At 42.0% G+C, this 27477-nt stretch overlaps 1 protein-coding gene across 1 annotated transcript in view; it reads left to right on the top strand.

Annotated features, from left to right (window-relative positions):
- Positions 1–23726, top strand: part of sema6bb (sema domain, transmembrane domain (TM), and cytoplasmic domain, (semaphorin) 6Bb) — a 224698-nt gene extending 200972 nt beyond the window's left edge. Inside the window, exon 17 of the mRNA XM_036579602.1 lies at positions 20626–23726. Coding sequence (XP_036435495.1) covers positions 20626–21551 — 926 coding nt within the window. The 3' untranslated portion in view covers positions 21552–23726. The remainder of the gene's footprint in view (positions 1–20625) is intronic.
- Positions 23727–27477: the final 3751 nt, after the last annotated feature.

Raw genomic sequence — 27477 nt, 5'->3', positions numbered from 1 at the left:
TAGCCTATATATTACAAACATAGTTCGGTGCTGAGGGTGCCTTCACCCCACTCTGGATGGTAGAACGAGCTGAACACGATCGCTTTTAACAGGGTAACAAAATTACAGCACCCTAGGCTACTTGTGGGCTGCTCCTGTGAGGTGGAAGGTACATTCCTTTCTAGTGTTATTTTGGTTGACATGCGTTTGCCTTGGTGTTAATTATCTCCTCACTATTTAGGATTTTTGCTACTAGATTTCGTGCTGACTCAGTCATACTCTGCTCTACACAAGAGAAAATTCACTTTCCCTCCCAAAACTGCAGCTTTTCTTAGAAAAGTAAAAGAGGCCAAAGCTGATCGTCTGGCTGCTGAGGTTTTAGGTTAGAGCTGTCTGTGTTGAACTGTAATCGGGCTTGTAACCGTACCTGAAAACAGCCCAAGAGTTTTCTATCCAAGCCTGACCTCGACCCAATACACATCATCAGAATTTGAGTCCGAATCTGATCCCAGCTTGGCTGTAGTGTGTAGCTGTTCTGTGTTTGTGTGTCTCAGTGAGCTGACGTTCAGGTTTTGGGATTGTTACTCTGACACTCTCGGCTTGTTGACAGATTTGCTGCAGTAGCCTTGTTTAATTTACCAGAAAAGCTGCTGTATGTATTTCTGTATTTCAGTCACTGAACACACACACGCACACACACACGCACACACACACACACACACACACACAGTCGCCACAGAGGTGAATCACATTCCATACCATTTATACTGCATTTTGATGTTGATACTAATACCAGTTGGGCGTTTGCATGGTAAAGGGGAATTCCACCAATTTTTAAAAATTTCTGCATTACTCGGTGTGTGAGATGTAAACAGAGTGATTCAGAGTGATTTGGTGTGAAATGGTTGAGAAAAATGACTTTTTCTATCCAAGCCCGACTCGACCCAACACACATCGTCAGAATTTGAGTCCGACTCTGATCCCAGCTTGGCAGAGTTTTGTCGGAACCTGACCCAAACCACATCATCAAATTTTGCCATCCTCTGTTCTAATGCTAGCAGCTGTGTACAGAAAATAATGGCCATCATTATCACACATAAATAAACATAATCTAAAATAATATGATATAATAAAACAGCCAGCTGTCCAAATTTAAGTTATAAGTGGGAGGCTGACCCGAGCCTGACACATATTTGAGAAATGACGTCCGAACCCAGCCGAACCTCCTGAGAGCAGTCAGTTTCCGTTGTTTTCAGACAGATAATTCAGGCTCTAATTCAGTATAAATTAAAGAATAGTTCTAATTTGTGACAAAATAATTGAATGGAATTAAGTCACGGTGAGATTATGAGAGTTATGCACTGAATCATTTCCTAAAGAATCACAATCAAGTTCTGGCACAGATTTATACCCCCAACACACACACACACACACACACACACACACACACACACACACACACCCACACCCACACCCCGTCTCCCTCCAGAGAACACAAACAGACTGTATCGATCACTCTAAAGGGGATTTTATCCGCTTCATCAGATCACACTGCGCCCCCCCTCACCTCAGCGTGAGCCGGACATTCAAGGCTACTTTAGAGACCGTAGGTCCAATAAAAGTGTCATAAACCCCCAAACGAGAGGCAAATAGATTCAATATCGTCCTGCGCTTTTTAAACCCAGCTAACCTTTTCCTTCCTGTCAGTCAGTCTGAAAAGCCCAGAACATACTGACCCTCGTTCCTCAACAAACACCAAATAACCCAAACACGGGGCTGCTCTGAGCTGCTCTGAGTACCTGTGTGTTTGCTTAGAGCCTCTAGGATGTTCTCTCCAGTTCACACTGTTCTAAAATGCTGTTCTCTATTAACTTTGCAGCAGAACGTTCTTCGTTCACACTGTTCTAGAATGTTCTGCCCAGTTCAGGCTGTTATAAATGCTGCTTTCCATCCACACCGCAGCAGAATGTTCTTCATTCACGCTGTTCTAGAATGTTCTCTCCAGTTCACACTGTGCTAAAATATTGTTCTTCATTCACACCGAAGCAGAATGTTCTTCGTTCATGCTGTTCTAGAATGTTCTCTCCAGTTCAGGCAGTAAAGTTGTTCCCAGTTCGCACTGCTATTTAATGTTCTCCAGTCACAATGTTTTAGATTGTACTCTCCGTTTACATGGTTCTACAATGATTCGCACTAGTCTAGGATGTTCTTCTTCCTTCACGCTGTTCTGAAGTGTTCTCCCCATTTACTCCCCATTTGTTCTAGTGTTCTCCCCATCTACACCATTCTAGAACTTTGCCCTTCCATTCACACCTTTCTAGAACTTTGTCCTCCATTCGCACGGTTCTAGATAGAATGTTCTCCCCATACACTCTTATAGAATGTTCTAACCTGTTCATGCTGTTCTAGAATTGTCACTGTTCTTAAATGCTCCTCCCAATTCATACCGTCCTAGAACTTTCTTCCTCATTTACACTGTTCTAGAATTCTACACCATTCTCATTGTTCTAGAGTGTTCTTCCTCATTGACACCTTTCCAAAATGTTCTCCCTTTTTTACACTGTTCCAAGATAAAAAAATACCTAGTTGCTAATGTTTTATTAGGATGTTGATATGCTAGCCCAGGTGGTTGCTAAGGGGGTGCTAGGCCATTGTGTCCAGTTTATTAGAAACACCTATCTTGTGCTTAAACTAACTGGCCACTTTATTAGAAACACTGACCCTGTGCTTCCACTCATTGGCCACTTTAATAGAAACAAGAGCCTTGCACTTCTGCTGACTGGCCACTTTATTAGAAACACCTATCTTGTACTTCCACTCACTGGCCACTTTATTAGAAACACCAACCTTGTACTTCCATTCCCTGGCCACTTTATTAGAAACACCTACTTTGTACTTCCACTCACCGGCCACTTTATTAGAAACACCTACTTTGTACTTCCACTCACTGGCCACTTTGTTAGAAACACCTACCTTTTACTTCCATTCACTGGCCACTTTATTAGAAACACCTACCTTGTACTTCCACTCACTGGCCACTTTATTAGAAACACCTACCTTTTGCTTCCATTCACTGGCCACTTTGTTAGAAACACCTACCTTTCACTTCCACTCTCTGGCCACTTTATTGGAAACACCTACCTTATAGCTCCACTATATTGGTATACAATTACAGATGGTTGTCTATCTTTTGCTACACAGTTTATCAGCCCTGCTACCACATTCATCATTGGACAGTTTCTGACCACAGTACTGCAGCTGACCAGATATTATTTAGCCGGTGGATCACTCGCAACACAACAGTGACACGGCCATGGTGGTGTGTACATCACTGCTTGGTTGAGAGTGGCCCACCACTCAAAAATATTCAGGTAAGAGCGGCTCTGTTGTCATAAACTGACCATTGAAGGGCCAAAGGGTGGCCAACACAAACTGTGCATCAACAGATGGGCTGCAGTAACTGAATACCAGCAGTAGCAATGTGGATCTATAAGGGAGGGGTTTCTAATGAAGTGGCCAGTGATTGTGGAGCAAACCGCAGCACCTCGGCCTTTTAATGCCATAGAAATACACGTGTTTTCAGCTGTAGTTAAAATATATTACAGCACGCAGAGCTGTGACAGCTATAATTTATGTCGCCGGGCATGGTAGGGTGATTAAATTGAAATAGTCGAGCAGCCTGATTGTGCAGTAAGAGCGTGCTGGGCCCCTCGCCGATCGTTAGGCTAATAGCACGGCCGCTGCATTCTCAATTTACAGCCTGCAGCAGAAATCACACTATCGGTTTCATCCGTGCGGCCTCACGACGCAGAGCCGAAACTGAGGGGATCAATTACCCACTAACGCACCAGCCAGGCTAGGGCTTCGGGGCAAGAGCGAAAAAGACGAAGAGGAAAAAAACAGCTTTGCAATTCACATTTTGTAAAGCCATTCATTCATATAATCACATTTACATGTGTGCTGGTTTGATGGATTGGATGCAGCTGAAATCGCTCACGTTTAGTCCCTTATTAGAGTCGCAGGCGACAACAAGGAGAGAAGCTAAAAAGTGCTCAGCTTGCGCTCCAGTTAACCTCGTCTGAGTTAAGCTTTCGGTGAGGTGTCTGTGAGGCTGGCTTTACATGCTGAAGCTTTCAGTCGACAAGTTGTGAGGTTTTGAGTCGCATGAGATGTAATTCCTGAAGAAATGAACAAATAATGATGCGTGCAACACATTTGATTATTCCGCTGCTTAGCGAGATTAGCAGCTCGTATCTTTCTGGCTGTATAAGTTCTTCTGTGACCTTATCTGTGTGTGGAACTAAAGAGGTGTCAAAAGAGGAGAAATTCAATAACCCAGCTATACAGTTTGTGTTAGCAGCTGGCTAACAAAGCAGAACAAACGCTAGCACACACAGCTGCACAGACAGCTGCCATTTTACTGTTATATAGCTAGCATTAGCTTGCTATTTAAGCTAACTGGTTACCTGAAAATAAGCACGTTATTTCTGTTGACACTCTTTAGTCTACATAGCTGATACGGTTCTAACTGTTGCAGTTAAATGCTGTTGCATATGTATTGGTAGCCAATTAGCTTAAAGGGCAACTCCACCATTTTATTCAAAATGTCTGCATAATTAAATGGTTGACATGTAAACAGAGTCGTTCAGAGTGGTTTGATGTGAAACGCTCCGTTCTAGAGGAACTTACAGAGTCAGAATCGTTCACAGTGGTGGTGAGAGGAACCAGACGTCCACCTCTAAAAGCTCCCTCACAGGAAGTTACTACATGAAATGGTTATGAATTCACTGCCTGATGTCTGAGACACTGTTTTACATGAGTTTTGTGATGAAGTTTTGGTCTAAAACATTTTAATCAATTTAGTTCAAGTTCAAGAGGCTTTGTCATTTCAGCTACATACAAGTACACAGTGAAACGAAACAACATTCCTCCAGGACCAACACAGGAACACAAGTGCGGGACAATACAATAAACACAGTTCAGACAATACAGAACAATAAATAAATACGAAAGACTTAGAATAAATACAGAACAGAACACAGGCAGCACACGGTACTGAGAGTATGTGGAGCTGTGCAAAGGAGGATGGAACATAGATATGACATATTAGCAGCTTAGCAGATAGCCTAGCATATATGAACATAGCAGTCACTGAGGTAGCGACCAGAGCAGCAATGTAATACAGTATTTGGCTGATACAGTATTCTAGCAGCTAACATTGTTAAAGTAAAACGTGCAAAAATGCAAGTCAGATATTGTTGAGGAAATAAAATGTGCAAAATGCAAGTAGTCAGATCTTGTGTAGGTTCACTGGTGGTTCTGGATAGTAAATTAAATGTCTATATTTGTGTTGTAGTCATGGTGACCCCTGGTTCCTATCACCACCACTGTAAAGAACCTGAGGCTGTACGTTTCATCAACAATGAACCACTGCAAATAAAAACCACTCTGAATGACTTTGTTTACAGCTCTACCACTGAATTATGCAAAAATTTGAAAAACTGGTGGTATCCCCCTTTTAGCTTTTCTAGCTTTTTTCTCCTGCTATGATGATGTGTCAAGGTAGCAAGGTTATAAACCCCTTAAATGTCCAGGAGCTGCCAGAGGGTCCAGGTGTCCATTACACACTCCTATAACTTTGTTTTTGAGGCAGCGAAACTCAAAGGAGCGGCTGGTCTTTTGGGGTTAGCCTTAGCCTAACTTAGACACTACAGTAATTGCTGTGTTTCGCTGCTTGTACCCGCTGAGAAGCCGCCTGAAGCAGCATTAGGTAACACTGCAGTCTCAGGGCCTTGTGCACAACACACGCCGTGGAGCAGCTGAGCAGATCAGACAAATGGCTTGTTAAATTTAAATAAGCTGAATTTGGCTTCTTACTTGAATTTCTCATTCCACCTTAAAAGGTGCAGCAGATAGATTCAAATGGCTGCATGGGTGGTACACCCCCGTTTACAAAAAGGTGGGAGGCTGTACAAAATGTAAATAAAATAGTGCAATGATATGCAAATTATGTAAACCCTATATTTAATTGAAAATTACAACATCAAATGTTAAAACTGACAAATGTATTGGTTTTTAAAAAATGTTGAATTCGATGCCAGCACTGTTTTAGCACCGTTTTTTCCAAGACCTGTGGGGATAGTACTAGAAATCAATACTGAGGTGATAAAATACATATTCATATTGTTGCTGTCAAAAGAAAAACAAGTATTGCCAAAATAGTAACTTTACAGGAGAAGGCAAAAACACTCTTACTTTTCAATGTAAGTTAATGTGAAGAGATTTTATTCCAAGTGATTTTTGAGCATTTCTGTTGGTCCATTTATCATGAAATTCTCACACAACGTAAAGGACAGCTGGTGTGTTGAAATGAAAAATAAAAATCAATAAAAATATGATGAATATGAGATACGTGGTTTTCTTTGGATAGCGACGATACTGTTCAGTTTTTGGGCTATTTTGCAGAAAAAAAATGATTACTGATTTACTTTAGTTCTTAAAAATTGTTATTAAAGAGTAAAAGGACATTCCAGATAGTTACTTTACAAAATAGGTTTACATCTAAAATTGTTTTATCTGAAAAAAATATATACACTGTGAAAAATACAGAAAGCATGAGAAATTTTAATTATATTGTGATATAAATTTTTGGCTTTAATACCCACTGCTAGTGTTCACTACTCTCTTAAAAAACGTGGTTCTTCAAAGGTTCTTTAGCAAAGAAAGTGGTTCTATATAGAACCATGAACACTCAAAGAACCCACTGCATGATTAGAGGGTTCTTTGCATCATGAAAGCGTTCTTCATGTGCATGAATGTGCTATAGATGGTTCTGTATAGAACCTTTTTGAAAACAGTTCTACATAGCACGCCAAAAATGTTCTTCTACTGTAACAAGCTTTACATCACAACAATAGAAGAGTGCTATGGAGAACCATTTCTATATACTCTATGCACTAGAGGCCCTAAAACAGATCCTTGTGGTACACCACATTGCAGTTTTCTATGTAACTCCCCATTTACTCTGACAAATTGGAAATGATCTCTTACATAAGGCCTAAACCAGGCTGTTGTATATTGGTTGTTGTGTTCCATTAAGAACCTTTTTGAAACGGGATCTATATAGCACCAAAAAGGGCTATGCTATTGTTATGATGTCAAGCTTATAAATGTTTACAATAGAAGAACACTTTTTGGTGCTATGTTAAACCATATACAGTGCATTCTCATTTATCTGAAGGACCCTTTCATGATGCACGGCCTTTAGCCAGAGGGTTCTTTGAGTGTTCATGGTTCCATATAGAACCATTTTCTTTAATAAAGAACCGTTGAAGCACCATGTTTTTTAAGAGTGTGCAGAAAATTTCTAACAAGCTCATGGTTGATGTGGCAATAAATTATTGAAGTGAATTGGCTTCTTCCACTAAAGAGATTCCTTTGAAAACCAAAAGATGAAAAGAATAATATGAAGAGAGACCATAATGCAGTTGTTTATGAGTTTATGAAGCCAGAATATATGAGAAATGCTAGTACTGATATTGTAAACTAGTGAACCAATTGAATGTGTTACATGCGACTTGTGTTGCTTTGTAATTGCTTCGCGTAATTTTGTCATTTAATCCATTTCGCAACCTGCAACTAGTTGTGTGAACGTTTCACCTCGTAAATCAGCCTCACACATCACAGTGATGGAAGGAAACAAAGAGGAAACTGTATTTCTTCAGCAGACTGTTTCCTTTTCAGCAGAACTGGCTCAGCGCTGTGTTGTGGGTGGGTGGGGGGGGGAGTTTTCCGGAGTGAGTTATGAACTCAACACCCACCGTTATTTCACACAGGCCCTGTTTTCCACATCATGGAAGCCATCAGCGAGTTTTGTAGATGATCACAAGCGCAATTATGCTGGAATTAGCCGCGGTTTGGAACGCTTCCAGTAAAACTTTGGCTCCTTACGATGATCAAAACCATATGCTTTAATAAGAGGCACTTTCCATATTCAGAAATTATAACCACGAACTAACTGAACGCTGCTGTTTTCTAAGTGTGCAGGTTTATATTGATCTGTTTGTATCAGATTAGACACCGTCTTGTCATGTCACGGTTTCTTATTGATGTTAGCTCAGTGTGTGCTCAGGCTGTTAGCTACTAGAGTGTGTTTGTATGTGTATTTGTATCTTTGTGGGGACCAGATCCCCCCAGGATGATGAAAACATGAACATTTGGCGGTTGTGGGGAATTTGCTTCATGCAAGAACCGAAGAAGATTTTAGGTTAGTCTTGTTGTTGGCTGCAGAAATTGCATTGTACAGAAGTAAACCCTACTAAAAAACAGGCTTTTTATAACGAATCTTTCATATTAGAAATACTTCCAGTCTTTAAGGTTGGTGCTGTTTATTTAATCGGTTGAGTGGCAAGTCAGTTAAGGGTGAGACAGAGTTGAGGGGCGAATCAGAGTCGAGTGGTGAGTCAGTTAAGGGCAAGTCAGAGTTGAGTTGCGAGTCAGTTTTAGGCTGACTCTGAGTTGAGTGGCGAGTCAGTTAAGGGCGAGGCTGAGTTGAGTGGCAAGTCAGTTAAGGGCGACTCTGAGTCGAGTGGCAAGTTAGTTAGGGGCGAGTCTGAGTTGAGTGGAGAGTCACTTGAGGGTGAGCCTGAGTTTAGTGGCAAGTCAGTTGAGGGTGAGTCAGTTAAGGACAAGTCTGAGTCAAGAAGCGAGTGAGTTATGGACAAGTTGGAGCAGAGTGGCGAGTCAGTTAAGGGCAAGGCTGAGTCGAGTGGAGAGTCAGTTAAGGGCGAGTCTGAGTTGAATGGAGTGTCAGTTAAGGGTGAGTCTGAGTTGAATGGAGTGTCAATTAAAAGCGGGTCAGCTAAGGGCAAGTCTGAGTCAAGTGGAGAGTTAGTTAAGGGTGAGTCAGAGTCACGTGGTAGGTCAGTTAAGGGCGAGTCTGAGTCGAGTGGCGGGTCAGTTAAGGGCAGGTCTGAGTCGAATGGAGAGTCAATTAAGAGTGAGTCATCTAAGGGCAAGCCTGAGTCGAGTGGAGAGTTGGTTAAGGGTGAGTCTGAGTCGAATCGCAGGTCAGTTAAGGGCAAATCTAAGTTGAGTGGCGAGTCAGTTCAGGGCAAATCTAAGAGAGTGACAAAAAGTGGAAAAGAGACACAGTAAGATAGAGAAGCATGCATGTAGCGTGACAGAGAGACACAGACAGAGAGAAAAAAGTAAAAAAGAGATTCAAAGAGAGACAGATGGAGCGATACAGAGGAAAAGAAAAGAGGGAGAAAGAGATGAGAGAGTAGAAAGAGAGCACAAAGAGAAGGCTAAAGGAGGGGGGAGGAGAGTGATGGAGTGAGGGAAAGAACGAGTGTGTCCTGTGAGACAGGGCGTCAGTGGAAGATGAAAGAGTGAAAAGATGTGACAGAAAGAGGAGAGCAGGCACGAGGGACAGGGAGGAGAGAGGGAGAGAGAGAGAGATGGAGCAGAGATTAGCAACCAGCAGGTGACACACATACATACATTCACACCTACATTTTCAGAACCTTTTTAATGCAGAAAAGCATTTTCTCTTAGTTTGCAATAATTTCAGACTGTCACTATTGATTATGTGTAATCCAGTAATTTAGTGATTATTTTCACACTTGATCAAGTGATCTGTTGATTTTTTAAAGGCCAAACCAATGAAAGGTGTTTTTACTTCCCCTACGGGTTTTTAATATTTAAGCCAGCACTAAGGCTTTATTCACACAGCAGGTAAAAGTGGCCCAAATCTGATCTTTTTCTTCATAGGTGACACAGATGTGTGTCTGTGTGTCAGTGTGAACAGATAAACACAGAGAATCTGACATTATTAATTCTGATTTGAGACGCTTTCATATGTGGTACTGAAATCCAATATGTGTCCGATATGAGGCAATGCGACTCTGTCTGAACAGCCGGATCGGAATTCATGTGACTTTTACGTCAATCCAGCTCCACAATCGTCATAATTTCGCGCTGCTGAGACTCATAAACATTTAGGCTGATGTTTCTCTACAAAAAATTAGATTTCTAAAGAAATGTCCAAACGCGGCCGCAGGAGAACGAGGCTGCAGCGTCAAAGAACAGTTAAAAGTCTGAAAGCAGAGTTTAAAGAGTCCGAGGACGCGAACCAAAGAAGTGACCGCGCCCTTTTTACGGCTCCAACACATTCTGGGTGATGAGCCCAGCTGTCGGTCAGTGAAGCTTCATGATGGCTCCTGTGATGCTGGTGAAGATGAAGCTGATCCTCCGGGAGCGACTGGCGTTCGTTGGCGGTCGTGATTGTTTTCCTCTGGATGAGCCGTGAAGCAGCGTGACGCTCTGATCTTTAGCGCATGAGGGTCAGTTTAGGAGCTGATCTGTTCAGACTGATGTCGCATACAGATCACATTTAAAAGATAATCTGAACAGCCAAACAAAAAAATCTGATTTGGTGAGAAAATCAGATTTGGGCCACTTTTACCTGCTGTGTGAACGCAGCCATAGTTACACATTTGCCGTATATCAAGCTTGTCTCAGAAATTCTAGCTGTATATTTTTTTATTCGAACGTTCCCTTCGACTTCATCCTGTGGAAGAGTCTAATTATTGGACTAATCTGTTAGTTAAACAAAACCTTTTTATTTATACACATTTGTTTATTAATAGATCCACAGTTTTTACATGTAATTGTACTTCAAATACATGCCCTGTGTAACTACAGACATACATCCATTCGTGAGATCCTCCCTTTCAGTGATGCACACAAAAGTGATTTGAGTATAGCTCCCCTTTGTGGAGAATTTGTTTTTTGAATTAACCCTTAAAAACACTCTTGAAACAGTGATATTTTAATGCTTCCATTTTAATCTGTGCTTCAGTTGCACTAGATGTGTTTTTTAAGTGAAAATATGTTAACACGTCCTCTATAGAGCACATTTTAATACACAGTCACTGTTTATTTACTGAATTTAACATTCAGTGACCTGTACAAATGTTAAGGCACATTTTATATTTTATTTTTTGTTTTGTTTTGTTTTGTTTTTAATATGATAAACTCTTTAAAAAAATAGAAATTGTTCATCATTCATTGTTCAAATTTAAGGATGTGTTAACTTATTTTTACTTAGAAAATCAACAAAGCATGTAATTTGACCAGGGTTTTTAAATTCGTGTTTGCAAGTCTACAATACAGATCCTTTAAAAAAAAACACATTTTAACAAGCTAGGTGTTCCCAAACTTTTGATGGCTACATGCCGGTTGGTCCCAGGGTGCTGCTTCTGTCGGCTCTGAACCTGCAGCTTTCATGAGCCACTCTAACGAGAGTTCTCCTGCCATGTTGTCTGTGTGTGTGTGAGTGTGTGTGTGTGTGTGTGTGTGTGTGTGTGTCGGTGGTGGTAATTGGAGCTCGGAGCTGTCCGGCAGTGTGGCAGTCCGGCTCGGCCTCCATTAAGCTTTAATAACTGAGCCGAGAACAGAGGGGGGATCGGGACGGCCCGTCGGGAACCAACGGGTGAAAAAGAACAAAGGGAGAACGAGGGAAGCGTGAGATACACCCTCATCCGCTCTCTCCATCCCTCCATCCCTCCGTCCCGCATGTGTTTTGTGTTTTGTTTGCCTGAGCCATCGGGACAAAGCGGATTGGTCACAAAGGCACGGCTCCCTAATGGCCAGACTCCATTCATCAGCCGCTCGAGTCGTGTCTGTTGGGTGAAAAGAGGAAAACACATTCGGAGAGAGAGTGAGGGGAGAAGAGAGAGAAAAGAGGGAGCGAGGGGCAGAGAGCGACGGAGAGAAAGTGTGGGGAATATTGCAGCCCTCCAGACAGGCGGACGTTTTAAAGCGGCTTTCTCGTTAAGGTGAAAGGACAGTGCGTTCTGGGTTATTTCCATCAGAGGGCCCATCAGCGATGGAGTGCTAAAATCACATATGGACACAGACAGCGAGGTTTAAATGGAGCTTTGAACCGCACACATACATAAATGTAGTATTTCTGAATAAGAATGATGTTTTCAGCCCTGAGTAAAGGCCATGTTTTATGGGGATGTGTCATCACTGTTCTGTCGTTTGGAGGCTATTAAAGTTAAAGCACAGGAAGCCAGTGCTGGAGTGGGCAATCAGGAGAGTCGGCAGAACTATTGGTGGGCTTGTAATGTTACTGTGGGCTAATGATATTTATAAAACGGAGAGTTCTGGTCTTAAAACCTGATTGGCTGAGCTGCGTTCGAAGCCGTTGTAAAATCCACAAGATATGCTCACCCATGACGCCTCACAACTAATGAAACCCGGCATCACTGCGCCACAGCACGGAAAAACCCTTGTGCTGTTATTGGAATAATCTTTGACTCTCATGCTGCTCACATGGACCACCGAGTGTACTGACGAAATAAGAACCCGGTTCTGTTCAAACTGAGCGGCTGACAGCTTATGTTCTTAACTGGAACTAGGCTGGTCAGCAAGCCAACAGACAGCAAACAAGCTAAACAACTCCATCATTAATATTACAGGCTTGAATTAAAGTACTTACAGTATGATCCACTGTAAAACAGCAGTAAAAACAGTTAAAAAATGTTACTTGAATGTTTTACACACTTCAAATGTCCGTGTTTCAGTCAGAAGTCGCGTCAAACCCAGGCTGAATCCCAAACGGCTCCATACTCCCTAAATAGTGTGCTAGCTATGGATCTTTAGAAATTCTAGGCTCTACAGCCAAACAGTGCATCATGTATCGAGTGTGGATGTGTCTGAATCCCAAATGACTGTTTCTTAGCTGTATTTTGCTCTGTTGGGCTGCAGGACCCAGTATTTAAACTCCTATGTAGTGCACTATGTAGGGAGCACGGAGCCATTTGAGATTCAGCCCCAGCGTGAGAAGAGGGGCCTGGACTGGTGCTAAATAAGACTTGCGGTGGTAATTTGGTGACCAAAAAGTCCTTATAAAGCGAAAGTTTTTGCATTAAACAGTGCCGTGTTATCAAATGTTCACTGTTATACGACAAAAAGTTAAAAGTTCATTAAATGACCGCAGTGTATAGTGATGGGTGACCGAACATTCTTCTCCTCATTCAGCATCCATGATTGCTTGGCAACGATACCATACACTAAAGGAACTACATTTCTTAGTGAAATACTTGTTTAAGTTGATTATTATTAATAATACCTTTTATTTCCTGAAAAACTATTTAAAACTGTATTTTATCATGTTTTATGCTGGCCACTGCGCGTCGTGCCTAACAACACCCTTCCCCGTGATAAAATCGCAGTAATGCACGGCTTCAGGTGGCTTATTGCTTTAATAAATCCATGCATAAACACAAGAACATACAGATGAACATTGCAAATCAGCACCAACTCATATAGTACAGCCCAGTTTGCTGACTGTAAATGATCAGTTAATGAATTTTGTCAAAGTCCTTATAGAAAAGTCTGTTCACTCAGTGGCCTCCTTTGCAATGCTGCCGGACAGTTATTTCCAGCTATACAAGACCAGACCTCTCTCTTTGAATGGGGAGAGACCAAAATACTCAACATTGAACTGTACTGTAGCAACACAGGCATTGGCCTCTTTTACTTTCTCAGGTAAAAGCTGTGTTTTTCAGAGGAACAAGAGTTTTTTTAAAACTAGTAATTGTTCATGTTTTCATCAGACTGGAGGACCTGGTCCCCACAAAGAGACAAATACATGCACAGACCCACACATCTCCTTCAAATTTCAGATAAATACCTCTGCTTCCTATATAATATCATTTATTTATTTATTCATATGTTTTATAATTCATACACACAGCCTGGTTCTGTGAGTGACATGTCCAGCGGGACTCTGTTCACAGTGAAATAAACAAAAGTGTTGCAGAGAAGAAAAAAGAGAGGAAAACAAAGCTGTGACATAAACACACTCATCCGTGCATCTCTCCACTGATGCTCAGTCACCTTGAACACCGAGCTCTGTTGGTCTCTCGCTGCTGGATGCAGCACCGGTGGATGGACAGAGTGGACGAGCGGTGCCTGAGGCGGCGGTGTGGACGGGGCTGAGGTGTCCTTGTGCAGCGAATTCACTGAACTGGTGAAGGAGGTGCAGAGCAGGCTGGAGAGAGAGGGATGGACAGGGCTGCTCTAGATGGTGGGGTTCTTATTGCTGACGGTCTAACGGTCAGACACACCGCTGGGGCTGTCTGAATGTCTGTCTGCCACGGAGGAGAGACAGGACTCATCCACAGACTGCTGAAATCTCAAACAGAGAGAATTTTAAAGTGATAGATTTACAAAAGATCGTTCTTCAGACAAAAGATGGTTCTTCAAGGGATCTGTGTAGAACCATGAACACTCAAAGAACCATTGGCATGCTTAAGTGGTTCTTTGCATGGTGGATTGGTTCTTCAGAATAATGGAGAATGTGTTGTGTATAGAACTTTTTGGAAAATGGTTCTATATAGTACCAAAAAGGGTTCTGCTACTGTTACATGATTGACCCTTTTTGGGGCTACATAAAACAAACCTGTTTTAAAAGTTTTCACCATGCAAAGAACCATTTAAGCATGAAATGCATGTGATGTCGCTCGTTCCAAACCATCATTCTTCAAACCAGCAAAATTTACTGTCATACATCCCTCTGGCTACGACTCACCCCAGGACTCCATTTCCCAGAACCCCCTGAAACTCTGTAATCCACCAATCACCTTTCTCAATCACCTGATTACTGATCTGTTTCGCCTGCTCTGTTTGTCATGGGACTAGTCTTAGTTTAGTTTATAAGTCCGAGTTTTAGACTGGATTCTGTATGAGGTGTTACTTCTCTGAGTGGAGCTACTGAGCGTTTCCGGTTTTCTCTCTTGTCTTTTCGTTAACTTGACCTTGTTTTTGGATTTTTTTGACTTGTTTTGGATTTTGGCTGCCTGATCACATCTTTGTTATGTTTGTCTTTTTCTGTATTTTGTCTGTTTTGGATTTGACCTACGCCTGTTTACTGGCTATGGTTATTGTCAAACCCTTTACAAGTAAACCCTCATTCCTTGTTTTTCCCGGGAGGGTCTGGGTGGTTCTGTCGGGTTACATTTACTGTTACATTATTTCTTAAACAAACAAAATTACACTACCGTTCAAAAGTTTAAAAGGAATCACTTTTCATTTTAATCATTTGTGTTTCTTTAATACAATAAAAACCTATGTGATGTAGATTTTAATCTGCACTGTAAAAAAATCTGTAGAACATCTGTAAATTGCAGTCATTTCATTTATTAGAAATGCTGCCTTTTACTGTAATTCAGCACTTTCACTAGTTCAACTAGTTATTCTGACACCCAGTATTTTGCTATAATAATGACAATAACAACCACTAAACTATATGCAAATGTGAAATGAAGGTGATTTTGTTGTTGTGAATTTACACTCTATTTCTGTAAATTTACAAACAGCAGTGTTAAAATACGCTATATGTGGTTTATTTACATGCATTAAAAAAATGGGCTTTAAAATTGAGCATTGAAATGCTCAATTTTACAGTTCTTTGACAGCGAAAATTCTTTTTTTCACTAACAAGTATTTTCAAATGTTATATAAATGATTTCAAGTTGTTTAATATTTTGTAAATTGTATACGATAATCATCCATTTACAGTATTTTTTTGCTGAGTAATCTGCCTTGAAATTTGATCTGATTTACCACTGTTTACCATCAATGCTTTTGCCAAAAGAATAATAGAATTTCTTCTGATAAAGCTTAAGACGAGTAAGAGCATCAAGTAATAAGCTGAATGTTTTTTCATATGACGTTTCTTATGACGATCTCAGGAGAATTTTTTTTCCCAATTTAGTCGTCTCCAGTTCCAACTGTTAGTTAGGACTATCCCAATCGCACCATACGACCAGCGCTAGTAGGGCGAAGGCTAACACAGGCTTCCTCTGAGACCTGTGAAGCTCCACAGAACGTGCTCTGAGGAAAGTGCCAGCTGCCAGTTCTGTTACATCAGCTAACAGACACATGCGCTGACTAGCATCGCACTGAGTGATGGGGGGAGATGGGGGGGCCATCCTACCCACCCAGAGACGGACGGCTGTAGCATCACCAGGGATCAGACTCGCGATCTTCTGATGACAGGGCCAACGCTTAGACGGCTGTGCCACTCATGAACCCAAATAGCTGATATTTAAGATGATTTGCTAAGATATCTCAGATAGTCTATTGCTAAGATATCACATTTTGCAGTGCATGGAGACAGGTGGCTGTCATGCACAAATACGAGAGTGAAGAAAAAGTTTTTGTAGCATTATGCAAATTAAGCCAGTTTCGCTGGACGGCAGCCAATCAGATTGTTGAAATGCGGCACATTGAGTTTCGTAATGTGTTACTCCTATATTAGGGCTGTCAAGTCATTAAAACGCTTCCATTTGCATTTGTCTTATTTGATCAAATTTGAGCCGAAAGAAAGATCTTTCATGTTTTCACTTCAAGAGGCAGTGCATTGGAGAAAATGAGCCAGCAGAATTGCAAAATTCAGAGCCTCATCCACAGAGAAAGAGAGAGAGATAGAGATAGAGAGAGAGAGAGAGAGCAGGACATATTCACTAATAAAGAAAGAAAAGGTTAGAGAAAGAGAGTGCACGACTGGCACATACAGAACGAGAAAGGTTGGAAAAAGAGCAGAGCAGATATGAGGATGTGAGCAAATAATGAGAGAGAGAGAGAAAGAGAGAAAGGGAGAGAGGGAGAGAGAGTGAGAGGGAGATATGAGCCTGAATAAAAAAAGACGAGGCAGAGATAGGACGGGAGAGGGACAGATGCACAAATAAAGAGAGACAGAAGCCAGAGATATGAGGAGTGAAAGACACCAGCGGGGAATAGATAAGCTGAAAAGACATCCGGCTGATGAATAGACTCTGACTGAATGTGACTGAATCCAGGAAGTTGTTGAATAGATCTTTGGCTAACGTTACTCGTTCCTCCTAAAGGAAATATACACATCAGCATAACTGAAGAGGTTACAGCAAGGGCGAAAACAGGCCCCGTGTTTCAGTTCAGGCTCTGTGCACCTCTCTCCTCCACCAGGGGTGTCAAAGTAAACCACTAAAAGGACCAGATTAAAAAATCTCAACAAATCAGGGGCCAGAAAACATGTTTTTATTTATCCGTAACCTGGACTGTAGAATATGGTAAAACGTCAACAGCAAATATAGGCACTTGTTATAAACCTTACATAACATAAAACTTAAAATATATATAAAAAAAATGTCTTCAGGAGGTTGGTCTTATAAACCTACTTCTTCTCTTGAACATAGAGGTGTGACCTCAGTCCCATAGATTGCTGTTGGGGGAGGGGGGTGGGGTGTACAGTGTATGCTGCGCATTGTGGTGCAGGGTGTTGTGAAATGTTGATAGAAAATCAGTATAATTTCGCGTGCCAGATAGGATGGTAGAAAAAAGAACAAAAAAAAGAGTTTTTGTTTTTTTAGACAGCGACAATAAAGTACATCGGGCCTTGTGTTTGGCATATGGGTTTTACACTGTACTCTATATATCAGGGGTACCACCTTGGGAGCCACAACATTTTATGTCCATTTTACCATCTTGGCTGCAAATATGTCTCAGTATGTGCTGATTTACAATACAAACAAAACTATTTACTTTGCTGGGCTTTAATCTTTAGCTCAGCTATAGCCACGTTTCTCACATCTCCAACAGGAAACTTTTCCAAAAATGGAAGAGTTTCTTTTAAAATATCTCTCAACGTTTGATTTCTAATGAGTCTGAAGTCGCTTCTCATTCGTCAGCTTCTTGTTCTGATTTTCCCATTCCACCTTGAGTAGTGCAGCCGGCACCATTTAAGGTGGAATGGATAAATTCAAATGAGAAGCTGGAGAACAAGAATCTGACTTCAGCTTCGCAACTGTTTAGTGTTTGTCAGTTTCTCCTTGCAGATTAAACGTATCAGGAAACCAGCTGGAGTGATTATAAATGCGCCACCGAAATATTAATGTTTGTCTTAAATCTCTCTCTTTGCCTTTTCGTTAGCTACAAGCTAGGCAAGACTGTTGTCTGTGTTGCTATGGTGACCAGCAGTCTGTGCTGATCTTCAGGGTTAAAGGGTGAATTAGCAGTTCTACATTAACTCCAGAGTTTAAGACCATTTATTGTTAAACTGTGTTGAACGATCAGCAGAGCTTTATTTTACTGTAAAGGAGGATTATTTTATTTTTACCTACAAATCTGATTCTGCTGTGGAGCCACAACAGGGCAGTAAAAGAGCCACATGCGGAGCTGGAGCAGCATGTTGCCGACCCCTGATAAATACTATATTGTTGCTCTCTAAAAAAACAAAAATGAAATTTTTGTTCATTTTTCTACATCATTTGAACATGGCAGCTGTCTTTCACATTACGTGGAAATTTCATGATCGATGGACCAATAGAAATGCTCCAGGATGACTTTGAGTAAAATGTCTTTAAATTAACTTACTTTACAACTTAAGAACATTTTTGCCTTCTACTGTAAAGTTACAGTGTGGGGATACATTTTTTTTCTTTGGAGAGCAACGATATTCTCACACTATACAAAATATTATATTTTTACACTAAAGACTATATACAATAGCTGAACACTCTACACTCTATTACATTCTTACATTATACACGCTAAACTGTATTCTTACAGGATGCACTGTGTTCTTACCTTACACATCTCTATACTATACACTCTTAAAGATGGTTCTTCAAGGCTTCTTTAGTAGTTCTGTATAGAACCATGAACACTCGAAGAGCGTCTCTGAATATCAGTGAGTGAGAACAACATTTTCCCCTTAAAATGGTAATTTTTTTCTATCCTGGTCAGGCTTGTCCTAGCTGCTGTCTTCACACACACCTTCAATCAATCCTTGGCCCCGTGGACAATGCCCTACTGCTCCAAATCCTCTGTTATTGTCCCAGTTCCAAAAACAAACATCAAGAAAAGACAAAGCAGCCCACCTTGGGAACCTGCATTCACTGTTACTAAGACAAAAAATATCAAAAGATATTTGTTAATACATATTTATTAGAAACTCCTCTCTTGTAGCTCCACCTTACTGGTACACAGTTAGAGACTGCAGCTCATTTGTTGATGCACAGTTTGTGTTAGCCATCCTCTGGTCCTTCATCAGGGGTCAGTTCCTGACCACAGAGCCACTCTTGTCTGGATATTTTTGGGCGGTGGTCCGCTCTCAACCTAGCAGTGTCGGTGAGTGGAAACACAAGGTAGGTGTTTCTAATAAAGTGGCCAGTGAGTGGAAGCAAAAGGTAGGTGTTTCTAATAAAGTGGCAAGTGAGTGGAAGTAGAAGGCAGGTGTTTCTAATAAAGTGGCCAATGAGTGGAAGCACAAGGTAGGTGTTTCTAATAAAGTGGCCAGTGAGTGAAAACACAAGGTAGGTGTTTCTAATAAAGTGGTCAGTGAGTGGAACTACAAGGTAGGTGTTTCTAATAAAGTGGCCAGTGAGTGTTTGCCATTATATTTTTTTGTTTTGTTATTTTAATATAATTATTCCCGCTAAAGATGAGAAGCAGTACGTGTTGCTTTAAATATACATTCGCTACATACACCTGCACAGTAAATCATCATTATTGTTACCTGTAACGTCTTAACATACAGTAACTCTCTGATACTTTTGGTCCACCAGTGGGACACTGATATAATCTGAGATATTTGTTTATGTAGGGCTTCCCTCTCTCTTTGTTTTATGTCTGTGAATAAAGCAGTTGGACGAGAAAGCCTCAGCTAAAAGCCAGCCAGTTGGTTTTCACCTGAGTATAATTGCTGCTATTCGTCTCCATTAAAGCAGGTTTTGTCAGACAATAAAAGGGTGTTTGTTTTTAAGGCCGTGTGTGTTCTGTACCGTTGGCTGTAATGGTTGTTGCCGGGAAAAATCTGTGCTGATGACGTTTATCTGTTTAGCTTTTGCTGGGATTTAACAGATTTAATGAATATCTTTTGGCACCGGCTTACAGGCAGGGCAGCATGCAGAGAGTTGACCTCTCTTTCTTGTTCTTTTTCTCTCTCCGTCTCTGTTCAGTTCTGTTGATATACATCTCTAGTTCCTGGACTACAGAGATGCACTGTTCTGATATTTGTGTAATTGATTCATTCTGTCAGGATTTGCACTCTCCATTCAACCCCCATTAATAATTTAGCTCTACTCTTCCCAGAGCTTAAACGTTTTGCCGGTTTCAAGACGAAAGGCAGCTTTGTGCTAACCTGCCTCGATGGCCTTCGCATGTGTTCACCTGTTCATAATAAACAGAACTTTTTCCACATGTAAATACAGTTTAGAAGTTTGGCAGTTCCCGAGTTATTCCGCAGCAGAAATTTTCCACAGGAGAGTTAATGTTGCGAGGCAAGTGGAGGCACAGTGATACTTTCAATCAGGAAGACAGTTATTACAGCTATTAAAATTACCATACACTTTAGCTAATGAGCATAATTAGTCCCTGCACCAATGGCTTAGCTTCTCTCCTACACATTCCACCCCCCCTACTGAGAAATAAATGACTCAGCTTTTTGAGACCGATAAAAAGAAGGTGAAGTCAGTAACGGCGCTCAGTTGGTTATGACTTTGTTTAATGACTCTCAGTTGGTTATGACTGTGTTCTTGTTTTTTTACTGAGTATTTTTCTTGTTTTTCTGTGTTTGTGTGTGCTCAGGTCTCCTGCAGGAGAGTTATGTGGAGGAGCCTGACGGCCTGGTGTCCGTCAACCTACTGGTTTTGTCTGCAGCTTCAGCGTTTGCCACTGGGGCGGCGCTCTCTGGCCTGATGGTTTGCTGGATCATGACAGTCAAGCACCGCCAACGCACCAGAGGAGGAGGGTCCGGCCCTGCTGGGCGGCGCAAGGGCGACAAGGAGCAGAGCATGCTGGGACACAGACGCAGCGGTTCCGTGATTAGCGTGACGAGGATTAGCGAAAGACCTCACTCTCAGGTTGAAAACCTCTTCACCAACGGATGGCCCAAGTCTGGAGAGATGGACCCAGGGCTGCCAACCCCAGAGCAGACCCCACTGCAACAGAAACGTCCCACGCCCAACGTCCACCTCCCGGACTCCGACTGGGACCAGAGCCAGACCTTTATCACCCAGACTGGGCCAGCTAACACCGCCGTTTTGTACCTGAGCTCTGATTACCTCCAGGGCAGCAACGGAGGGCGACAAGATGATCCGGGTGACGTCGCCCCACACACTGAGAGGCAGCGCTATCTGATACTATCTCACCCTCCCATCCAGAGAGAGCAAAGTGGGCGTTGTTCAGCCCCTGCAACCCGTAATTCCGCTGGTGATTATCGCCCTGCTACACCTCAAGATTCGCCCGACCGCAGGAGGGTGGTTTCAGCACCCACAACACAATCAGATTATGGCGATCCTCCGCGCTGGACCCACAATGGCTTCAACTTCAACAGCAACAACGGCACACCTAGTGGACACCACCACCATCACCACTACCCTGTACAGCCGCGTACCAATGCATCCTTGGTTCGGCCCTCTCTCCACTCCACTAGGGGGCACAGCGAGCTGCAGGACTACAGCCACTTCAGCTTGGGTAAGAATGCAAGCGAGCGCACTGCCAATGGACAGTGAGGCCTTGATTTTGTCCTTCGGACTGCCATCGCCCCAGAGACTCAGACTCAAATTTGGACTTCTCTCTCCTGCCGTGACTTCCTACTTGCCCAAACTCTCTCACTGCCATCCAGTGTCTCCAAAAGTCTCCAAAACATCCTAACACCACCACTGGGAAAACTGTAAAAGAAAGTTCAGCACAGAGAGAGAAAGAAACAGAGAGTTAGAAGATGGAGTGGAACTTTCCCTAAAGCTTCCCCACAACCTTTAGCACTTAGTACATTGGCGGCCTCTGTTGCCTCTTGGCCGATAAGCGACTGAAGGCAACTCTTTAGGAACCAGGGAGTAAACGAATCAATTAATATCGGTATACTGTGAACTGCTAGGTTGACTGTCCAGCAAACAGTAGCATTTGAGCATTTGCAGAAAGTCTCTCTCAGCTGACTCGGTGGACGTGACGGCTTTCCCTGCTTTTTCCAGCCCTTCATTCTGTTTTGTGGGTTTTACTGTGGTCAGCAGACACGTATGCGAGTGTATGTGATACGAAGAGTGCTGGAGGGCTCCAAGCCGTCACAAAATCTGAGATGAGTCTGGATAAACCTCAAGGACTTAAAGAGCAAGGAGTCTACCGACACTGGAGATACTCAGAGAGCCTGATCTGATGTCAACTGACTCTCCCTCCCCCCCTTTACAGCCCTCCTTTTTTCTCTGTGTTAGGAAGCAATCAAAAGACAACTGCCATGTGACTTTATGTCTAAAGACCTGTGTGCGTTTTCTATCAGACTGTGTGTGGGTGAACGGAAGCGAAGAGCGTTTGCCAACAATCGTGGAATCGATCGCGTCGTTGCTGTGGCAGCAGAAGGCTGCAGACAGCAGGGAAACGTTGGGATCCAGCACATTGGGACGATTTAAGAATAATAATATTAATAACGAAAGTAATAATATTAAATGCGGGTGGACCCATTCGGTTTGTGTTTGCGAATCCCAGCATAACTGTTTCTGATGTGTGTTTGCTGCTGACTAGAAACACTGAGGCCCTTTGTAAGAGTCTGTCTCCTCCTCTCTCTATCTCCTGTCTGTCTCCTTCTCTCTCTTTTTCTTTCTGCTTCGCTGACCTGACCTCCCTCTCTCTTTCACTGTCTGTCTCCCTCGCTCTCTCCATCTCTCTCTCCCCTAGCCTGCCTGGTTTGACCTCCCTCTTTCTGCAGAGTGAAATGTGAGCTTGGCCATAGCGCTCTATCTTTCCTTCTCTCTCTCTCTGTCTCTGCCACTGGGGAGTTGCGTTTGGACGAGGCTCGGGGACACTGAGGCTCTTTGTGCCGCCCAGCCAGACTGGCCCATCCCAAACAAACAGCCGTTAAAGAGTCAGGCCTTCACAGAAACCCTGCCACTGGCCCGGTTCAGGAATATCAATGAGGGGCCAGAAGAATGCTGCGCCCGGCAAAGATCTTAGACGCTAAGGCAGTTGTCCACAAGTACAGGCAGGGGGTGCATTGTAGTGCCGTAACATAATCTTGTAACATAACACAATTAACTTTAGATATTCGATTAATTCTTATTCAGATACGGAAGACGATGCAAAATGTTTGCGTTATTATTCCTAACTTATTCCTAAGTTATAGGAATGAGGAATGGAAGTCTGGATCAATGTTGGCAATTTAAATTCAACACAAATTTAATTGAAACCAAAAATTGCCATGACAAATTAACCCTCCCTTTTACATGTAGTTTACTTTGAAGCTGAAGTTTCAGCATTAGCTAGGCAACAGTGGCTAAGTCAGCCTAGTTAGCATCGGAGGGGAATTTCGCTAATGTTTCCAAATTTAAATGGTTAAGATATAGTTTGAATGTCAGAATTATTCACAGTTGTGGTGATAGGAACCAGATGTCTGAATAGATTAATGCCTCTAAAAGCTTCTTAACAGAAAGCAGCTACATGAAATGGTTATGAATACACTGCCGGATGCCTGAAACTTTGTTTTATGATCGTTTTGAGGAAAATTGTTGGCCTAAAGTCTGTTCATGTTGGAGGGGTACATGCCAGGCTTTGGAAGGTAAAGTGGTGCCCAAAGAAAACGTATCTTTTCAGGTTTTAGTGACACTTTATTTAGAGTGGTTCTTTTAAATGAAACAAACACTCAACAGAGTCAAAATGTCAAAAACATATGAGGCTTAGGATTAGGGCCAGGGTGAGGGTTAGGATTAGGTTTTAGGTTGAGGTTAAGGTTAGGGTTAGGATTAGGCCCAGGGTGAGGTTTAGGATTTGGGTAAGGTTGGGTAAGGTTAGGTTTTGTGCAGTGGAAGTAACATATTAACAACACATCTACTTAATGTAAGTAATGTATCAACAGAACATCTACAAGATATTTACTTCAGTGTATTCAGTGCTTCACTACTGATAATCTTTTAAGAGTTTATTGATCATCTACAAAGTACCACCCCAAATAAAGTCTTACTCAGATTTTCCACTATTTAACCATCAACATTCCATATAAACTCAGAAGACTCGTGTAGGTTCACTGGTGGTTCTGGATAGTAAATAAAATGTCTATATTTGTGTTGTAGTCATGGCGACCCCTGGTTCCTATCACCACCACTGTAAAGACACCTCTACAGTCTCGTAAAGGAATCTCTACAATCTACCATTTCACACCAAACCACTCTGAAGTACCTTGTTTATTCATCTCAACCACAAAATTTTGCTGAAATTTAAAAAAAAAAACAGTGGATTTCTGCTAACATCAGCAATGTAGGCTCATAAAAACCCTATGTTAAATGATTATACCTGGCAAATATACCTTTGCCTTCAGACTAGTTGAGGTTGTGCCTGGTGTGAAAATATTGTACGGACCACTGCACTAGGGCAACCACATGCCAGACAGTTGGACACGTTTGGATGGAAAATGAGGAAAGCAGGCAGACATCTAGACGCCAGCTTGGCCCTTCATTTGCCTCGGCTTATCTTCGCCCTGTATGTTTGTTTGTTTCAGGAGTCGGCGCTGCTTTTTTGCATTTCTTTCTCACAACTTTTTTTTTTATCTGTTTCATCTCTGAACCTTCTCTGACATTCCACTATGAATAATGGCCCAAATGACCCACAGAGGGCAGTAGCGCTCCTGGTGCATTTGCAGTTATGTTTATTTGCCCGTTTATGACCCCTGTGTTGTGCTGAGGCCAGAGGAACGAGAGAGGGGGAGAGAGAAAGAGAGGGAGGGAGAGAGAGAGAGTGCTATTTGTGCAGACTGTCAGATAAGATCGAATCAGTGAAGTTAATGCAGGGGCCGGTCTTGTGTTACCGTCACTGCCTATAGTCATCTTCGACATCATGTGCCGCAGTGTTAGTGTTCTTGGAGAGATGGGGAATCGCAGGAGAATGTGCGTGGGGGTTGGGGGTGGAGGGGGGCTTATTTTTATGTGTTAATGTGATGGGGGGAGCTGCTCGAGCAGTAAAAGAGTGTAATGAAGTGTAAGCACATGATATATTGGATGCACTAAGAGTCAACACTCAAGTCTGAGACAGTCCCCTGCTATCTGTGAGTGAGAATGTTTGTGTGTGATAGAGATTCTTTGTTCATTCCAAACTGTACATTTGATTGTTTTAGTCTGTTCTGTCTGCTCCTCCACTGATTATTGAATTTATAGTCTGAAAGCAGTAACATCCAAGTAAATTAACGTACTACATTAAACATTAAATTAATGATGCAATGTGAGTGTAAAGAAAGTATATATACATCACTGCTGTCAGAACAAAACCTCGTATCTCCAAAATCATAACTTAACAGGAGAAGGAAAAAACATACTATATTTTTAATGTAAGTCAATGGAACCAGACTTTTTCCCAAGTAAAAAAGAAATGGTTCCATGGTGGGAGAGGCAAAACCCCCCAAAAAAGTATCCAATCCGCCTCCACAAGGCATGTGCAAAATAAATCCCAGAGCAAAGAAATCCCGGGCACACCGTCCTTAGGAAAAGTGGACATGCCGTTGTTCTGTGTCCTGATGAAGGCCTGAGAAGGCTGCAACGCGTTGGCACACTTTCATACTTATTACCATGTTTCAATAAAGGCTTTTCCTAAGGACGGTGTGCCCGGGATTTCTTTGCTCTGGGATTTATTTTGCACATGCCTTGTGGAGGCAGATGGATACGTTTTTGGGGTCCCAGCATGGAACCATTCAGTTTTCTGCACCCATGCCCCAGGAGCACCTGTCTTTTTGTTGCATTTTTGTGACCTCTGTAGTGCTTCTTCATTTCTGTTGTTTCATTTTTCCCTAAGTAATTCTGGGCTGTTTCTTTCGGTCCACTCATCATGAATAATGGAGATATATATATATATATATATATATATATATATATATATATATATATGATGCTTTTATTTGCTCAGAAAAACATTAATATTCTACATAGTTTGGCTAATCAATCTATCATTACATTGATCCAGGTAATATCTTATTAGTTATAGTATAGTAGTATAGTAGTAGTTATATACTCACGTATTACATTACAAATGATGTGCTTAGGTGCCTGAGACTTGCAGAGTCAAATTCCACATCTTTGTTGATTTTCTAAGTGAAAATAAGTGAACACATCCTCCTACTGAGAACACAAATATGGCATTATTGAGTTTAGCATATTGGAAAAAATTACATATAAATGTAAACATAAACTCTGCCCTCACTTTCACACTGGCCACACTGTAAGTATTTTTTTTTGTTCCCAATGTGTTAAATTCAGCTATTAAAATGTGCAGAAGTGTGTTGTGTTCACTTATTTTCACTTGGAAAAACAACACAACATGGAATGTGATCACGGGGCACCCAAACGTTTGACTGCAATTCTATAATTTTAGGAATTGAGTTTGTGTGTCTGTAGGTGCATAAATTGCCCAAACAGCACTTACTGAAAACCCGTAACGTGACCCTGTGATGTAGAGACTCTCGTCTGCGCACTCGACCGGGTCGGCAACCTACACTCATGGTTTTACTGATGAGACTGATTTCTGTTTACTGTTAAAAAATAATAATAATGAAAATTACAAATTTAGAGAAGATGAAATTTAGATTGTTTTGTTTGTAAATTTTTGTAAATTGTACATTTGAAAATTTTGCAAATTAATGGATGGTTGGCAACCCTGTTACCTAGCCACGCGCTCTCTCTCTCTCTCTCTCTCTCTCTCTCTCTCTCTCTCTCTCTTTCTCTTTCTCTTTCTCTATTGCTGTACTACTACACGTGACACGCCTGATTAGGGCTGAGTACATTTCAGCTTTTAATGTGGTGATGAGACCTAGAAGAAATCCTGAGAGACACATCCTCTCTCTCTCTCTCTCTCTCTCTCTCTCTCTCTCTATCCCTCTCTTTCTCTCTTCCCTCTTTCTCTTCTCCTGCCTTTTTCCCCTTAGTCTCTCTCTCTCTCCGCTCTATCTATGTCTCTCTCTCCCCCTCTCCTTCTCTCCCCTTCTGTCTCTCTCTATCTCTTTCAGTCTCTTTCTCCTTCTTTCTGTTAACCTCTCTGTCTCTGCCTCTCTCTCTGCACTGCCCTGTTTGGTGATGCAATTGCATTAAGACCTGCCAGCGAGTCCTGAGGCAAAAGAGCGCAGACAGAGTGAGCAAAGAGGCCTCATCCGAAACCGAGCCAAACCAGCGCAAATGTCCAGTGCAGCACACGTGATAATATGATTAACCTCCCTGCCCGTGGGGTCACGTGAGCCACGTCGCCACTGTGGAAGCCATCCAGTCAGCTGGTCTGCTAAAATCATTCACAAACTTGCAGCAGCACTTGCTTTTCAAATTAGCACCGTTTCCAAACCCTGTTAGATCCATATTGTGGAAAACAGTGATTGTACTGTTTTTAGCCCAACTTGCAGTCACTTTTTCAAATTAACACCACTTCCAAACCCTGTTAGACGCATCTCGTGAAGGATACAGGAGGAGGAAAGTTCCATTTTTA

The sequence above is a fragment of the Colossoma macropomum genome, unplaced genomic scaffold (genome assembly GCF_904425465.1).
Source record: "Colossoma macropomum unplaced genomic scaffold, Colossoma_macropomum, whole genome shotgun sequence".
In the NCBI taxonomy this organism is placed as follows: domain Eukaryota; kingdom Metazoa; phylum Chordata; class Actinopteri; order Characiformes; family Serrasalmidae; genus Colossoma; species Colossoma macropomum.
Note: the sequence above shows the minus strand (reverse complement) of the source record. Positions and strands in the feature narration are given on the sequence as shown.